Raw genomic sequence first — 17718 nt, 5'->3', positions numbered from 1 at the left:
AATTTATGTGCATGGAATAAAGGTTATAATCATCTTATGTGCTGCTATTTTAGATCCAAGGGTACTAAATTCGGTTGACACGACATCTATCAAGCATTCATCAACAAGTGCACCAAAGGGTCCACCAACCCCACAACACAAAAATTCAAAGAAAAAGAACTAAAAGCAAATTCAAAAAGCACACATAAAGAAAAATAAAACTGAATATGATATCACCAAAAAAAAAAAAAAAAAAAAAAAATCCACACAACAAAAACTAAAACAACAGCAAACAAAATAAATTATCGAATATGCAAAACTAAATCTGTGAATAAAAACAAAATATTTTATGTTTTTTTCTATCTAGGGCAGTCGCCTAGGAATGGTGGCATTATGAGGTATCTCCCTTGGACAATATTGACTCCAAGTTGGAGTCTTTAGCCTATCAATTTGACACTTTCATATCATGCAAAGGCAAGCTTCTTGGCAACACACACGCTGGACAAGTCAAGATGTCTTTTTATGCCTTTAGACCTTTTAGTTGTTGAGTACACATTTGAGGGAACCAGCTCAACACTTTTGAGGAGCAAGTGCAAGTTGCACAAGGTTTCTAGAGAGGATGATCCGTATTCGAACACATTTGATAGTAAGTGGCATAACATCATAATTTTGCATGGAAGCAAAAATCTCAGAATGTCTCCTATTATATGCATATAGTTCTTCCAATCAGCAAGGCAATTATTGGGACATGTATACGGTCCAACCACCCGCCCAACCTAGGATTCCACCCCGTCTAGCAGCCTACTTAGTGCCGGTTCACTAGAATCAATGATGGCTCAAATGCTCCAAACCATGCAAGAAAAAAAGGAGGACAATGATGTAGGTTAAGACTTAGACCAGCATTATCAGATAATACACTCACATTCCCAATCTATTAGTAAGCTAAAGACCCAAATTGGTCGAATAGCTGAAGCGGTTAATAGGAGAGAGGAAGGCCATTTGTCGAGTCATGTTGTAGGTAATCCCAATGGTGCACCTTACCAAATGGGGGTGTCATGAACAAGCTAGGCCTGAGAGGGAATTATATGCTAAGTTTGGAGAGAAAGAGAGCTTAGAGAGGAACTAAGCCGAAAGAAGTGAAAGAGAACCAACCATAGAATTAGGTGTGCCGAGACATGAAAACGAGGAAGTTGGGGAGAAAGAACCATCCCTTGCATCTGACATGCCGATAGAACTTTTTCTCAATACTAGAATTGCATAATGCATCCAAATTTAAAAAAATCACTAGGATGGAGAAATGGTCGAGCTATTTAGACAAGGGCCAATTGGTATTTCACTTCTAGATGTATTAAGCACATACTTGCCTATGCTAAGTTCTTTAAGACTTGTGCTATGGAAATGAAGTATTAAATTCCAATTGCCTTTTGGGAATCGTGATACCCTACTTGTGCGAATGACGAGGTGTAAGAGCATCGCACATTTCAACCACCTTGAACTTTATGTTTTGCATTCAGTCCGGCTGAAAACTTAAAACTTAGCACTGGTAGGAGGCAACCACCTTTTTAAATGCTCTTTATTACCTTATTTTCTTTGGTGTTTTTTGTCTTTGCAGGAATTGCCATGTTTGGAAACCTATTAACTAGTCGAAGGCTACACTTACGCATGCTCCAAAAACTTCGTTGGTGACAACCCCAATAAGAAAAGGAACAATAAGCTAGGATCGCCATCTTTTTTCTACTCTTCTTACCCTTGGGTGCCGACGATCTAGTGGTGAGAGGATTGTAATTGAAGCATAGGCCACTCCATGTCAAAGTTGAGGTCCACCTCGACATCTCGAAGGGGATAGCAAGACCTGGCTAACGACCCTTCATGGAAGTCGACAAAAGACTCGTCACTCGATTGGCCTTGCTGTCCTTTAAGGGCTTTATGGGCCAAAAGATCACGAGCCTCGATAAAACAGTCTCCACTTAGAGGGACATCCTCCCGGGTTAGAGAGGGTGGTGCTCACGAGGGGAATCTTTGATGCCTCAGAGGTCTCGATAACCGATCACCAATGGGATGGCATCCTGCCGGTTAAGGAGTTGGGTACTCATGGGGTGGATCTTGAGGCCCCGGGAGGTTCGGTATCGGGTCACACTTGGGAGGTCACCCTCCGATTAGGGGGTTGGTGCTCATAGGGAGATCTTTGAGGCCCGGGAGGTCTTGATGAGGGATACCTTAGGGGCTTCCTTAAGGCCCTCAGAAAGTGTTAGCGCCTTTTTTGGCGGGTGACAAACATAGCCAAACCGTAACACTTTGGACAATGCTTCGACTTCCATTCAAGAACTTCTACTTCATCTACGATGCTGAACAAACTAAATGTAAATCGATGCAGTATAGGTTTGTCAGCATCGATCTCTATACACACTTGGGTGTGCACGTAAAATATCAGTCAAACTTGAAACCAACTGTACGGATCCACTCCATTGAACATCGATAACTCAAGTTCTTCTCCTTTCATCCTTTGAATTTTTTGCTTCCTTGGTCTGATAACCATGCCGCTATCGCCTTGTTTGAGTGCTCAACGTGGGATGTGTTTCCGTGATCAAACAATCTTATTAGCATCATTTTCCTCCTTCAACCTCATCCATATTGAAGCTAAGGAGGTAGCCCTTGATGCTCCCAATTCTTCCTTAACATCCTCATTTCTTTATCCACTTTCCCCATCTTCTTCTCTAATCCATCGACTCTCTATTCCATTTTCAATTTAACCATCACCCAAACGAGGCTATGATACCACTTTGATGGAACACCTAAGAAATCAAAACAAATCCATCAATAAAATAGTCCAAAAACACAAGATATAGCCACTACAAATATGGAATAATCGATATTATATTGATATAGGGAAATGGTTTGTAACAGACAAAATTAATATAGCAACACTTAATAAGCAGATAATTCCTAGTAGTTCGAGGAGTTGGGGACCTCCCTAAATGACCCTTCAGAACTGCTTACCCCTCTTTAACTCACTCCCTTTTCAAAACCTTTGTAAATATCCCGCTTCTTAGAAAACCTAAAAAGTTCCTTCCAAATTTCAAATCCCTCCTATTCTATTCCTAACTCAGTAAATACAAGCCCGAAACGAAATTTTTGTTCTTTCTTTTCGTTCTCTTTGATCCATTCTCAATAGCAATTTCTCTTACTCATTAATACCCTTTTGATCAAAATCATAGAACCTAACTTTGGTCCTTCTCAAATCTTCATCAGTCACCGCATAAAGAAACCCTATATGACCATTCTTGGATTCTTTATCTTCAAATTGAAATGACCAATTTCGAGTATAGTCCTTCACTTCAAAAACCCTTGATCGGTCTTCTTCATCATGGAAGATATTGAAACCCTAGATGATAATCATGATAGTTATCAATTTTGATTCATTTTGGGCCTTGACCTTTGAGTATCGATGGGTCTTCAAAGCAATGTGTCCCCAAAAAACTATATAGACTGTGATGTTGAAGAAGAAGATAATGATGAAGAAATTTACAGTGATTTTTTTTAGTACGAAATCACAGTCAGAGAAGTTATACCATATAAAGTTGTCCTAATGAAGCATTGGTATTCTAAAAGAAGACTAATAACTTAATCCAAAAAGACTCATCTCTATTATCAAGGTTTAAGAATCCTCAAATAATAACAAACGTTACATAAATCCTTCAAACCTCCTCTATGCTTTCACTTTCTCACATAACCTTGTACACAATCGTTTGGAATGAAAAACCCTCAAATAAGTGGGGCAAAATGGTCTTTGTACAATTAAATTAAATAAAATCTTTTTAAGAGTAAACGACTTGTTCCCACCCAAGGTTTGGCAAAGCTGCAAGTTCCCACCCAAGGTTTGACGAATCTGCAAGTTCCCCTGGTTTCATAATTTCAGATTCTCACCCTTAAATTAACATTAAGGTATGAACAGTATAAAAGTGTTATTACCAAACTGCCATTTAACTTTTACTTTGATGTGGGTGGCTAAATATCATAAACCTCCCTAGAAGACGGAAAAATTGTCCATCACACCCTACGAGCGGGCAAACCCCGTCACCATAATCGGCACCATAGATAGGCCAAAGCCATGACAGCAACGGCGCGAAGGAGACTAGAGTGGCACCTCACCCATCACCTCGCTGACCAACGCCCCAGGGCGACCAGATTATGCAATTTTCGCGACTTCCTCTCACTCCCATCGCTCTAGGCCATTTTTTTAGTTGATGCCAACATCACCAGCTCCCCATCAACACCATCAGAATCCCCATGCCAAATCACCAAACCCCTCACACTCCACCCCGATGCACCCACAAATTGCCAGCCAATAGCCTGTAATCTCGCGCGATTCTCCAAGTTTACAGCCAGATTCCCGCAGGTTTTGACACTGTAAATACCCCATTCACAACCATTCGAACCCACCTCCTCTCCCAAACAAAACCCCACCCTCCACTGGCCTCCCCCCTCGCCGTTTGCCGTCCACGAGTTGCCAAGTTGCAATTCTATCACAGGGGTGCAATCGTCATATTTCAAACTTGAGATGTTGAGGGTTATTTTGAAAATTTTATTTTTATTTCAAATTTAATGCTGGGTAAATGACCGATTTACCCTTAACCATTAAATTAAACATTTTCTATTAATTTAAGGGTGGGAATCTAGCATTATGAAACCAGGGGGGGAAACTAGCAAATTCGCCCAACCTGGGTGGGAACATGTCGTTTACTCCTTTTTAAAAGTGTAAATAAAAACTTCTATAAGAATTTCAAACGTCGTTGGGCCAAAACCGATCGACGGGCTTCAGATCTGGCTTGGTAAGGCCAAATCCATGAAGGGGCCGTTTGGTTCGCGGTAATGTCAGATTATTGGGGTAATATCATCTTAATTACTTGATTACCATGTTGGTTGTCAAGTAATAATATAAGATTCCGGTAATCTTCAAATACCAATAGTAGTTACTATTGGTAATATTGGAGGTAATTTGATTACCTCCATTTTCTAGGTATTCTGAGAATACTAGGGTTATCATTTTTGTTACAATTTATCCTTAATGAAAATTTTGGACAATAGCTCATTTTAAAATAAATTTCATTAATATCTATTCAATTTACCCTATTTAACTAAAATTTTGGACAATAATGTCCTTATATTTAAAACAATTTACAGGACTACCACCACTGTCACCAGCCATACCGTTGACAGGGCCAAACACCACGGACCGCCGCCAAAAACTTGCTGGAGTCCTAAAAAAGAACGAGTTTCGTGGGAGGCTCGGGAGGTTTCGTAATGGCCGTTTTCGGCCATATTGATGGCCGTATCAGGCCAGATCTATTCTGGCCTTTATCGGCCCGATCTGGCCGTTAACAGCCAGGACCTGGCCCTTAACGGCCATCTATTCTGCCGAAATAGATCTGGCGTTAACGGCCATATCTCGCCAGATTTGGCCTGATATGGCCAGAATAGATCTGGCTATTTTCGGCCAGATTTGGCCTGGTATGGCCTTTTCAGCCATCAATATGGCCGGAAACGGCCATATCGCCTTGGTCATGGTGAGTTGTGATGGGGACTTTCGGAGACTTCCGATGGTGGTCTACGGTGGGACAGGCGCGCGCAGAGGTGGGGTGATTTCGTAATAAATTAAAGTTTATATAATCAGAGTGTTTTAACTAAATCTGAAATATTAGGGATTAAAAGAAATTATTCAAAATAATATTAAAATAAATTATATAATATTTATAAAGGGGACAATTTAGTAATAAATAACACACCCACCATTTATTCCCCATAACCAAACATATTAAATAACATACCCACCAACTAAGCAAACACATTTTCTTAAAGATTCCCAATAATCTTCCAAGGCAATCTACTTTCCAGTAATCCAACATTCCCAGTAATCTAACATTCCTGAACCAAACGCCCCCGACAGGTCACGTCGCAGTGATTGGTGAACACGATTCGGCCTTGTGTGGCAAATCAAGCCATGCTGCCACCGATTTGGCCATTGGCTAGGCTTGGCCAGATCTAATCCAACAAGGTTTCGTTGTCAAGTGACTGTTGGCACCTTTTTTTTTTTTTTTTTTTTTTTTAAATTTTAGTTTTCTATACTTTTTATGGTTATAGTTTGAGTTAATGACTTTTTCCCCCCAAATAATGGCTAATGATAATTCACTAATAGATTTTAAAATATCATTTTACTATCCAAATTTATTCCGGCGGTGAACAGAAAGCAAACTCAATCCAAACTATAGGACTTTTAAAGAGGGGAGGTTGATGAATCTTGGTGGTAGAAGGTTGGATTATTGGTTGAACTTGATTGAAATTTGACTTGGGAGGGCGAGCTACGCAAACCCTAATCATCGATGCTAGAGATTGGCAGGGTCGACGAGAGTAGGGTTTGAGGGGTTTTGGTGAGTGATGATCGGGGGAGATAATAGTGGTGGTGTGGGGTCGCAAAGATACCAAAATAAAAAATGGAATATAATTTGGGTAGTAAAGTGGTATTTTAAAAATTTGTTGGTGAAAAAGTATCATTAAGCCATTATTTGGGTGGGAAAAAGTCGTTTACTTGTTTTAGTTTAATTTTTTATATGGGCATAATGAACATTTCATCTTTGCAGTCCAAGATCTTCGTTAGAAAACGGTCTAGGGAGTATTTGAGGATTGTATAAACCATAGAGAGGTTTTTGATGAAATCTGATACATTGTTATTAATTTGAAAATGACTTAAACCTTAGGGGAGGTTTTTGAAAATAAGCCTTCATTTTAATATTCTGAAACCTATGAGTTTAGAAATGTTAAAAAAATATTGGCTATCAAATGCTAAATTGTATATGTCTATTTTGTTCCTTTGAAATATAATAATAATAATAAAGGATTATCTTACTATTTAGTTGAGATACATCAAAGCTTATAACCATTATGATAAGGAACTAGAAAAACTAATCCAAACAGTTAAATGGCAACATAAAATGAATTGCATGGCGTTGAGTGTTTAGATAATCTGACCTGCTACGATACATTCTGCAGTAACGAGACAATTCCTTTATAGATACATTCACTATAAAATTTTAAGCCGAGCATAATTGGCATAGTAATTGACAAAGTCTCAAACTTGGCTTCATTGTACATCACTCTGCACTTGCATTGGCTATAGATATATGTCAAATCAGATGTTGTATTAATTCCTCAGAAAAAGCTTAGTTATTTCAAAAACACTTGCTCATACTTTGTTTTGCCAGAACTTATTTTCTTTTCCCACAAGACAAATTCGACTCCCATCTACACAAATGCCTTCCCTTACTCTCATAAATATTTCTTCTACATTAAACTGAATATTTTTGTATTGGCAAATATATAGATCAGCTAGCTGGAAAAATGGTTTGTAACTATACTCAACAAAGGCAGGGCCTTTTGATGGAAGCGACAGATCATCAGCAGGAGATGATGAGATGAGATCAGGGCGGGCGAGTCACTGCTGGCTCAGCTACAAACATCGGTAAACATGTGGTGATTGTAATGGAGGGCTTAAAGATTTCACCATGGAACCTCTTGAATGGGAACTCACAATATTATGCCTACCGGTTCTACTGTCACTCTCTTGGGTCATGCCATGGCTTAACTTTCCCCGTACGTCTTCAATTTATATATATATTTCCAATATCAATTAAAAAAAATATTAACTAACTATTATAATAACTCTAGTATCTTCAAAGACATGGAGGGATGTTTGGATGCTGGAACCGGAAGACCTAGTATTGAAAAAGTAAAGTGAATGGAAAACGCGGCAAAAATCTAAAGCTTCAAGCTGTCATGGACCTCTGCAAAAAATATGGGGTTCTGCCGCAAAAGGAAGTAGTAATGGGATATCCTCCACGACTACTGGTTGTTGAGAGAATCATCAGCCTTCGTGCTACAGGGTTGTTTTTGGCAGGTTACTAACATTTTATACATTGTTGGGAAATTTTAATTGTTAAGAAGGTCCTATTATATAAATTAATGGAAACTTGGAATTTGGTGATGTGCAGTGAAATATATATAAAAAAATCCATGTAACATGGTGATGATGATGAAGGAAGAGAGTGTGATATGATTAAAGGATTTCCATTGAATGATAATAGAACTCCGGAGATTCGCCAGCTCTTTAGTGTCAACTCCCCAACTGAATCTATCTCAACGATTGAAAGTAAAAAAGCTCAAGGGAATTGAATAATTATATTTAATTGCACTTCCAAAGTTGTACTAGTTTTCGCATAGGTTTTAGTTCTATAATAAATTTAATCCTGTTATTGTACGTAATTATATGCTTTTTCAGTCTACAAATTAACACATCACCATTGTCATGCATGTAAACATGGGATTAAAGGAGCCAATTAGCGTTGAATTTATTTTAAATAGAAGAATATATATTTATGATTGATTAATGATGATACAAACTTACAATATCCATCTCTCCCTTATGTACTTATAAATAATGAATATATTTACAACTGAGTCTACAAGCAGGCAAAAATTACACAAAATTCATGTAAAATCTGACTATTCTGCCAAAAATAGTCATATCGACACACGGTCGACCAGATCCAGTCTGATAAGTTATTTTCTTTGACGACCGACTGTCGTCCAGTAGCCAATTGTCTCTTGGGTGACTGAGGTACTTTAGCTAATTTTTAAAATTTTATTGTAGGATGTTAACTAAATTAACAAGTTAGAGAGTTAAAACAATAATAATAAATATTTTCAAAAAATGTATCAAACAACTATTCTGTTTTAAAAAGCCTTTTTTAAAAAATGTACTAAACAATTATTCCAACATTTTATCAAACTTTGAATAATTTTCAGATATTTTACCAAACACATTTTAGAATCTGATCATATTCGATAATCCAAATCAATTCAATTTAAAATACTTTTTAAAAATAACATTGTTCAAATAATCTATGGAACATGCCCATAATTGATCAAAATCCCTCTTTTTTGTCTATTTTTTAAAAAAATAATTTCAATTATTCAGTAATCAGTTTAAATAGCATCAAAATGTTTATGAGATTTGAATAATCACATGAAATCTATCGAATATCAAACACATTCAAGTTTAAGCTTGAAACAAAAACAAGGTTGAAGTATTTGTTGATAGATTGAAGTACGTAAATAATAGAAGCATGCTTCTATGGCCTATCATATGGAATCATGCACCATGTGTCTAAATTTACATCAACATCCTTCAATTTACGTGATGAATGATTGAACAATCGTACGTACAGAAAATAAGCATTCACCTAATAGATCCATATATGTTGGAGAATCCTTGGAGCGTGCCTAGCACTAGTTGTTGCAGCCCGAAATCCCGATATTGATCTTGTTCTAATTTTGTCCAACCCAGGATTGACAACTTATCACTTTCTCTCATTAGTTCATATTTACTTTGTGTCAATCATTTGATACCATCCATTAATTTTTTTTTTTTTTTTTTTTTAATAATGTGTTTTGAGGTGATTTTTTTTTTTTTTTTTTTTTTTTTTTTTTTTTGGGGGTCAGGCACCGACTCCGTGTCTGTGCCAATGTTACTAACATACACATTTAATTCATGTCGTCTACATTACAGAATCTCAATATGGTGTGGGATTCCTTTTAAAACCCAAAATCCTTTGTGATCACATTTTTTTTTCTGAATTTTTAAATTAGTTTAATTACTCTTTAGGTAGTCTATGCTTATTATTTCACTTAAAAATTAAAGTCCAAACTTATATTTATGCATAGAGCATAATCATTTTATATAAAATGGTATGAGTTTTATATATAAAAATGGTATTTATTTTTTATATAAAACTTTATTTCAAGTATGGTAATTACAATCAATCTCCTTGAAGTTTCAAGGTCCGAAACGTTCTAGAACTATAAAATAACTCTTAGCCTTTCTTCTATGCTGAGCTAATGACAGGTTTGTTTTTCTATTATCCTTGCAAGCCTCTCCAGTTATATAGTTGACATTTATACTTGTTTTTACTACAACCTAAAATGAGATATTATTGACAACTTTAGAGGATGGGAAGATTGTGAGGGGTCTTTCTGGAATTCCTTCAGAGGGACCAGTCTTATTTGTTGGATATCACATGTTATTAGGACTTGATGTCATTCCAATGATACCACACTTTTTGATCGAAAGGAATATCCTTCTGCGAGGCATAGCACATCCGATGTTGTTCTATAAGTCAAGAGAGGGAAAATTACCAGACTTAGATCAATATTATACAGTCAGATTAATGGGTGCAGTTCCTGTCTCAGCAATAAACTTCTTCAAACTAATGTCTTCAAAGTCTTATGTCCTATTATATCCAGGAGGCATTCGAGAAGCTGTTCATCGCAAGGTATCGTCTTTCAACAGTTATCCACCAATGTCCATTCTTCATCTAGAGAAATAAGCTTATTGTGTCTAAAATTTTATTTGCCAATGGAATGATTGCAAGTTTAAATTAGTTTTAATTTCTTCTTGGCTCTCAAATTTCTGCTCGCCATATGAAATTATTAAAAATTTGAGAAGGTGATGTACAGGAGTAGCCCTACTTTCTGGCCAATCAGGACAAAAGTAATCTTCAAATAAGTTAATGATAAACCTTGTTCTATAATGCAATTATCATTTTCTAATTTTGATTCTAAGTTGCGAGGGTGTAAATCCTTGATGATGTTTCTCAGGGTGAAGAATACAAATTATTTTGACCAGAAGAGTCTGAGTTTGTCAGGATGGCAGCTAGATTTGGAGCCAAAATTATACCTTTTGGTACTATTGGAGAAGACGATCTCGCTCAAGTAAACTAGCAAACTATCTTTTTCTCTTCAGTGTTGTCTTTGTTAACAATTATTAATTTTCATCATGTACATAAATTTTTCTGTCTGGAGTAGTGGAAAGTTATTTTGTGATCATGTAAGTACAAGACTGTTATGATCTTATGTATACCTTTTATCTCCTGGTATCATGTGTGACCTGTTCTCATAGTTGCATCCTCAGTCACTAACTTTAACTGATATTTGGTTGCATATTCATTCTTTTCAGGTAGTTTTTGACTACAATGACCTAATGAAAATTCCCTACTATAAATCTCAAATAGAAGAATTGACTGACGAGGCTGTGAAAGCAAGGTATCATAAGAATTTCCACTTGCCTCTGTTAATTTGTGTTCAAGTTTTTTGCGTGCTTTTTTTTTCCCTACCCTGTTCATTCTTTCAAATTTTTCTGTTTGTGTTAGGACTCATGTGAAAGGGGAGGTGGCAAACCAACCTGTGCACGTGCCAATATGTCTACCAAAAGTTCCCGGCAGGTTTTATTATTATTTCGGGAAGCCAATTGAAACACAAGGTATGATCATTCAACATTGTTCAAGTTCACTTCTGATGATGCCCTTTTAGATCAAATATGTCTTTGTTTATAGGCCTTAAGCAGTTTTGAACATTGAGAAATGATTGCAGGGATTTAGTTTATTTTCTCTCTTGTTTTGTGTTGTGTAAGGGAGGAAGCAAGAACTAAAAGACAGAAAGAAGGCTCATGAATTGTATATAGAAGTGAAGTCTGAGGTGGAGAAATGCCTAACTTATTTAAAGGAGAAAAGGGAGAATGATCCTTATAGGAATATTGTAACTCGGCTCATTTACCAAGCTACTCATGGCTTTACATCTGAAGTTCCCATATTTGAGCTTTGATTTATGATTTGTGTTGTGAGAGAGAAGAGACTTCCTGATAGCATCATCATATCACAAATACCCACAAATTATGACATTCAGTAATTTATATCGAAGTGGAATAAGAACATTCAATTTATCATGTATTTTTTATCTAGTAGGGGCGGGCATTCAATTTCCCGAAGACACTGCCGATAATGTGAAAACTAGAAAAAAGATCATTCATGTTTAGCTTTTATGTAAGTAATACTTGCTATAACTAATATTATAGCCATATTCAGATTAATCACATATGCAGTAATTTTCAAATTGCGACATGAGGTCAAGTGGGATAATGTAAGATTGATGTGGTCATATGCCATAATTATGCAGTTGAAGGTGGTTTATGAAAGAGTTATTTAATTGTCTATCTTAATCTTTGATAGGAGGTTAAAGATAATTGATGGGAGTTATCTTGGTCCTAGTTTAGCCATTAAAGTGATATATATATATATATATATATATATAACACAACACAAAATTCTAGAGACTGAGACTACAAGACATCTCTCAAACACTCTTTGTCTTGCGTAAGAAACTTTTTCTTTATAGCAAGCCATACTATAAAAGAATGACGGGGAATGCAAGTTCCATTCCAGACAAGGGATTTCCAAGGCACTTGATCATAAGTAGGGGAAAGGTCCCGCCAAGCTTGTCTAGAGGAATATTGCACTTTTCTTCTTTCCTTAGTAATCCAAACCGAAGTGTCTCTGGCATAAACCATATTAGGCAAAGGAGACTGAAAGATCACCTGGGGGACAAGCCTCTCTAACTTCCTCGGGCCACACGCATTGACCGTCCCTTAACACGTCACTCAGTTTCACTAGGTGCCCAAGACCTCTAAGGAAATTTTACATGACTAGGATTTAACTATTATATTATTCTAATTTTAGGATAAAAGGTAACCTGAGGAGAGACATCTTGCAATATCATTTTTGAATAATACTACATATACATTATTTTTATACAACATTTCACATACAACATTATGTGGCAAGATATGATTGGGTGAAAGTTTAATTTTAACTTTAAATTAGCCAATTATATCTTGCCACATAATGTTGTATGAGAAATATTGTATGAAAATGATGTATATGTAATATTACTCATCATTTTTTGTGTGGGACATCCTAAAGGTTTTAACGTGCCAGTCAAAGGTCAATTATTAACTGGTGATTCACAAAATACAAAATCAAAGATAACAAGTAGTTATTTGCTTTTATATTCATTTAATTGTTAAAATATAAATAGGTGATTTTCTAGCCAAATAGATGGTAATCCATACTTGTTTCCTTTACATAACCTCAAAGGAAAATTTTCCTTAATTTATATTGAAAATTTCATGATTCCAATAATAAAATTTAACGATGTTAATTTCACCATGGGACAATCTAACCAACTCATGATACTAATATGGATATAAAATCATCATACTACTATTGTTAACCATCCAATTAGAATTAACCATAAAAGTAATTATTTTTTTAACCACCTGTTAAAAGGATGGTTATTGATATGATGGTGATTATTTTGAGAAGGAAAACCACAAATATTTGACAATACCTGATTAATCTAATTGGATAAATTTTGTAGACGTTAATTTGTTTTCCCCATTGTTTATATTTGACTGCCAGTTTACTCTCATTCAGAGAGTGATAGCCAATGTTTTAAAACCCGACCCGACCCGGCCGATTTAACCTGAACCCGGAAGCTTCAACGGGCTGGGTTATATTTTTCCTATTTACCCAAAACCCTATGATTTGGGAGGATGATCGGCTGACAATTGATGGCCGGGGTGTTGGGGCTTTTGAAGAGAAAGTGAGGTGAATGCGGTGGTGGTGACGGAGTTGACTTCCAGTGAGTAAATTGACCGAAAATCAAACAAAACTGAGGACGGCAACAACCGGCTTTTGCCGGCGATTGGCGAGGCTAACGGGGGTGGGGTGAGGTGAGGTGAGGTGGGTTCTAGTCGGGACAAAGAGGGGAGTAATTTATGGGTGATGGGGAGGATTGTCGACGAGATTTGACCTGGAATGCCGACACTGGCGTCGGTGAGATCTGACCAAAATCAAACCTATTTCGACCAGATCTTGGGTGTATTTTAAGGGGAATGGTCTCAAGAGACAATTGAGGTTGCATCTGGGGTCTCCCCATCGACAACTAGTCACTGGCCGATTTATATTTGGGTTGTGTTTGCTAAATTTCAAACATATATGGACTTAACATAATTATTAGGGGTATATTTGCTGAATTTTAAAAGTTTTTATAAACTGGTTTGACCGCCTGGGACCCGAAAACTTTGCCGGATTTCACCCCAGGTTGGGTTTTAAAACATTGGTGGTAGCTATGCCTTTACTCTGATTTTTAATAATATATTCTACAATCAGTAATATAGCGAAAATGTAACTAAATAAATAAAGAACATACAAAACAATGTGATAGACAATTTTAAGTACAAACTTTGATGAGAGTTTATATTAATTTTCTGCGAAAACCAACTAACTTAGTTGGTAAGTGAAATTGTTGTATAGGCAGTCTGATTACTATAAATACATACATTTCATTTTTTCAGCATGCGTAGAAATTTAATTCCTTATTGATATATCTCCATCAAATACCATTACCCCTTGAATCGCTTTCTTCTTTTTCTCTTGGAAATATACCTCCATTTACCTCTATCTCAACTATGTTATTTTCTTCTTTGCCTTCATTTTCCTCAACCATGTTACTAGTATTACAAGTTTGGTCAATTTGCGAGGTGATAACAATATCAATTAATTTAGATTCTCCAAAACCTTCAATTGGCACTAATAGAGTTCTTTTCTTCATTTCCTTTCCTTTACCCCATAGCACCGCGTAAAGCCCACACACGATCAATGTTGCACCTAGTATGCTGAAATACGAAACAAAATTTCTTAAATTTCACCATATATTTTTAAAGGGTCTTTATATCTTAGAAAAAATTAAATACTAATTTGATTTTTACCTGCCCAAGTGTAGCTTCTCATCGAGTATTAAAGAACCAATAAAGGCTACGACCACAAGCATAAGAGGATTAAAGATGGATGCAAATAGAGGTCCCCTCATTCGCACACACCAAGATACCAAGGTCACCATTAAACCAGAAGCCACAATTCCCTGCAGCACAAATTACCCAATGAATAAATTGTTACAATGAACTTGTCACAAAGTTAAATAGGATTCAATGACACAAAAAATGGTGCAATTAAAGTGGATTATTAATTGGAACTTACCGAGTAAGCTACAGTGAATAACTTAAAATCCCAGCCCAACTTCCACTGGCTCCAGTCTTTTTCCTTGCATAGGGCAAAAAATGCAGCTTGGATTGCTCCCATCACACACATCAATGCCGTGCTGGAATATTGACATGGGTATTTTTCACTCATCTTAGCCTGCAAAAATAAAAAATATATATTTTAAGAAAATTAAAAAAATAATAATAATAATCTTTGCACATAATGGCCCGAGGTAATTTTACAGTAAGGCGAAAACATGCAGGCTTTTACGACGATCATTGGGCATCGCTACAGACTGTAATTCTTTTATATTTAATTGAAAAAGGTACCTGAATAATCAACCACAGGGCAAAGGAGAGGCAACTGGCAATGGCCAACAAGAAGCCAATAAGGCGCTTATTGGGTTCTGCATGCGGAGATGTGAAATTGGAAGCTCCATGATGAAGAAGGTTGACATTTGTTGAGAAAAGATTAATCTCAATTCCTTTGTAGAATGTGAGGAGCATCGCTCCACTTATTCCTAAAAGTGTTCCCAACACTTTTGCCATTCCAGCCTTTGTTCGTATTCCCACCCTCTCTAATCTGTCATCATCCATATCAAAATCAATTAATTAAAGTTATCAATTAAATATTTCAATATGTATCTTAATTTTTCTATTTTTTAACCTGAATGAAACGGCCAAAATGAAGGTAATTGCTGGAATGAGATTACTCATGGCTGAAACAAAAGTTGCAGATGTTAAGGCCAAACTCTCCATGTACAAATTTTGAGTTAATGATCCCCTGCAACTCAAGTACTATTAAATGTTAATTATAAACTAATTAAATTCGAAATTTTTTATATATTTTGATAAATATACAATACTATATATGCACCTCTAATTTTGTTTTTATTATTAAATTTCAATCGTAAATTTAGAAAATTGTTGTATGCAGCGTAGAAGAACAAGTGTCACGTGCTTCATGGCCATGCATATAAACAGAGACGGTGCATGATATACAGCTAGTTGCCTGTTTCTCTACTAACCACACGTGTCGAGAATTATATGAATAAAGCAACATTTTGTGAATTAGTGCACTTCCTAAATTGGCAAACATGCATTCATCAACTTACCCAAATAACCCACAAAGAAATGCTTGAAACAGTATCTTCCAGTTCAGTTTTGGTCTGCTTTTCCTGCAAAAAAATAAAATAAAATAACTAATTAAAGAAGCATATTACATTCAAAATTTTCGTATAAAACCTTTACTCCTCTTTTAATTTTTTTTATTTTTAATAAAATTTTATAGTAGTAGAGAAATAACCTTTTCCTGCATTTTCGTGATTTCAATAATATTAATTTCTTTTTGGTAACAACTTTTGTTTTCTCTTGAAAGTTCCAAACAGAAATGGAGGACAAAGTGAGGTAACTTCCAAGAGCAGTAGAGAAATCACTATGAAGACAACGCTGACCCAGAAAAAAGACAGTAAAAATGAAAGACAAAAGAATGTTTAGAGAATATATAAGAATTTTAACTGACATTTCTGATATCTGAAATAAGAATTAAAGAAAGAATATGTGAAAAGGAAAAGAGCAAACCTTTCAAGAAAGAAAGCAAGAGGGATCATGAAAGCCGTGGCGAAAATCAGTCGATAAGCAGCCATAATACTCAAACTCATTCCTTCGTCAGCCGCTAATTTGTATAAAACATTTACACCTGCAAATACAATCTGAACCACAACCATCATCAAAGCCGGCTTTGACCCTTGAATGCAATTACAAAACTGACCCATAATTCGAATAATAAAATGAAAAGGAGAATGAAATGGCAGCGACAGTGTGTTAGTTTTTATAGTAAGAGGTAGGGCTTGCCTTTTGTTAATAACGTCATTTCATACGCATCCTCCGGAGATAGCAGAGAAGCAGGAAGGCGCACGTGTTGAGTTGGGATCGCCACGTGCGAATGAAAGAGACATCTGCCACCGCCATGCATTAATACTTTTGTTGACTTTTTATCGGCCTAGTAAAGTCGAAAGAGTCAAGACTATGCTGACTGCCTATGTGTAATACCTGGCACGTGACTCATGCATGCTAGCAATTCTCATGCTTTTACATGCTCAATTCCCGTACATTTACAAGAAAATTTTATAAATATCTTCATACAAAATAATATGATAAAAAATAAACAAAAAAGATTAAAATCAAAATTTTGCTTGTTTACTAAGCAAAGAAATAAAATTAATGGTGGAGTCTTAAAATCGGCTTTCACAAGTTAAAAAAGGATTAAAATCAAAATTTTGCTTGTTTACTAAGCAAAGTGGTGTTAATAGTAAGGATATTGGTGCATGACACATTATTATTAAAACATGCATGTTTGAAATATTTATTCAAACTGTGTGCCATACAGCTACAAAACACGTAATTATAAAAAAATGGCGAAGTTTAAGTTCAAAAACGGTATCATTAAAATCAATTCATTAGCATGTGTTTTTTATGCATGTTGCTTTTTGTGTATATATATATATTGGGTAAGTAAACTTTATAAAATAATGCTGTTAGAGTCATGAAAATGACATGTATGGTTTTGACGCTTAATTTATACAGATTCTTGTCCAATTCCTCCTCCTTCTTTCTTCTTCAACTTCACTCTTTACATTTACATTTACGTAAACAATTAAATCATTTTTCTCTACTCCTTTTATTTATTTATAGAAAATTTGCTATATTTTCTGTGGATGATAATAAACCCAATTATCCAGATTTTTTATTATTAC

General features: G+C 35.8%; 1 protein-coding gene and 1 long non-coding RNA gene across 2 annotated transcripts; one reads left to right on the top strand and one right to left on the bottom strand.

Annotated features, from left to right (window-relative positions):
• The first annotated feature begins 10028 nt into the window (after positions 1-10028).
• On the top strand, positions 10029-11136 carry LOC116116520. The gene is made up of 3 exons (XR_004125818.1): positions 10029-10361; positions 10687-10800; positions 11045-11136. It is a non-coding gene; the product is annotated as an uncharacterized LOC116116520 (long non-coding RNA).
• A 3180-nt stretch (positions 11137-14316) lies between these two features.
• On the bottom strand, positions 14317-16737 carry LOC116116518 (WAT1-related protein At1g25270-like). Its single transcript, XM_031402582.1, has 7 exons — positions 16544-16737; positions 16078-16140; positions 15630-15746; positions 15293-15545; positions 14961-15119; positions 14693-14844; positions 14317-14599 (listed from the first exon to the last, which is right to left on the bottom strand). Exons 1-7 carry the CDS (start codon positions 16735-16737, stop codon positions 14317-14319), a joined length of 1221 nt encoding a protein of 406 aa, XP_031258442.1.
• Positions 16738-17718: the final 981 nt, after the last annotated feature.

Source organism: Pistacia vera, unplaced genomic scaffold, assembly GCF_008641045.1.
Source record: "Pistacia vera cultivar Batoury unplaced genomic scaffold, PisVer_v2 Contig779, whole genome shotgun sequence".
NCBI classification, from domain to species: domain Eukaryota; kingdom Viridiplantae; phylum Streptophyta; class Magnoliopsida; order Sapindales; family Anacardiaceae; genus Pistacia; species Pistacia vera.
The sequence above is the reverse complement of the archived record's forward strand: the minus strand, read 5'-3'. Positions and strand labels throughout refer to the sequence as shown.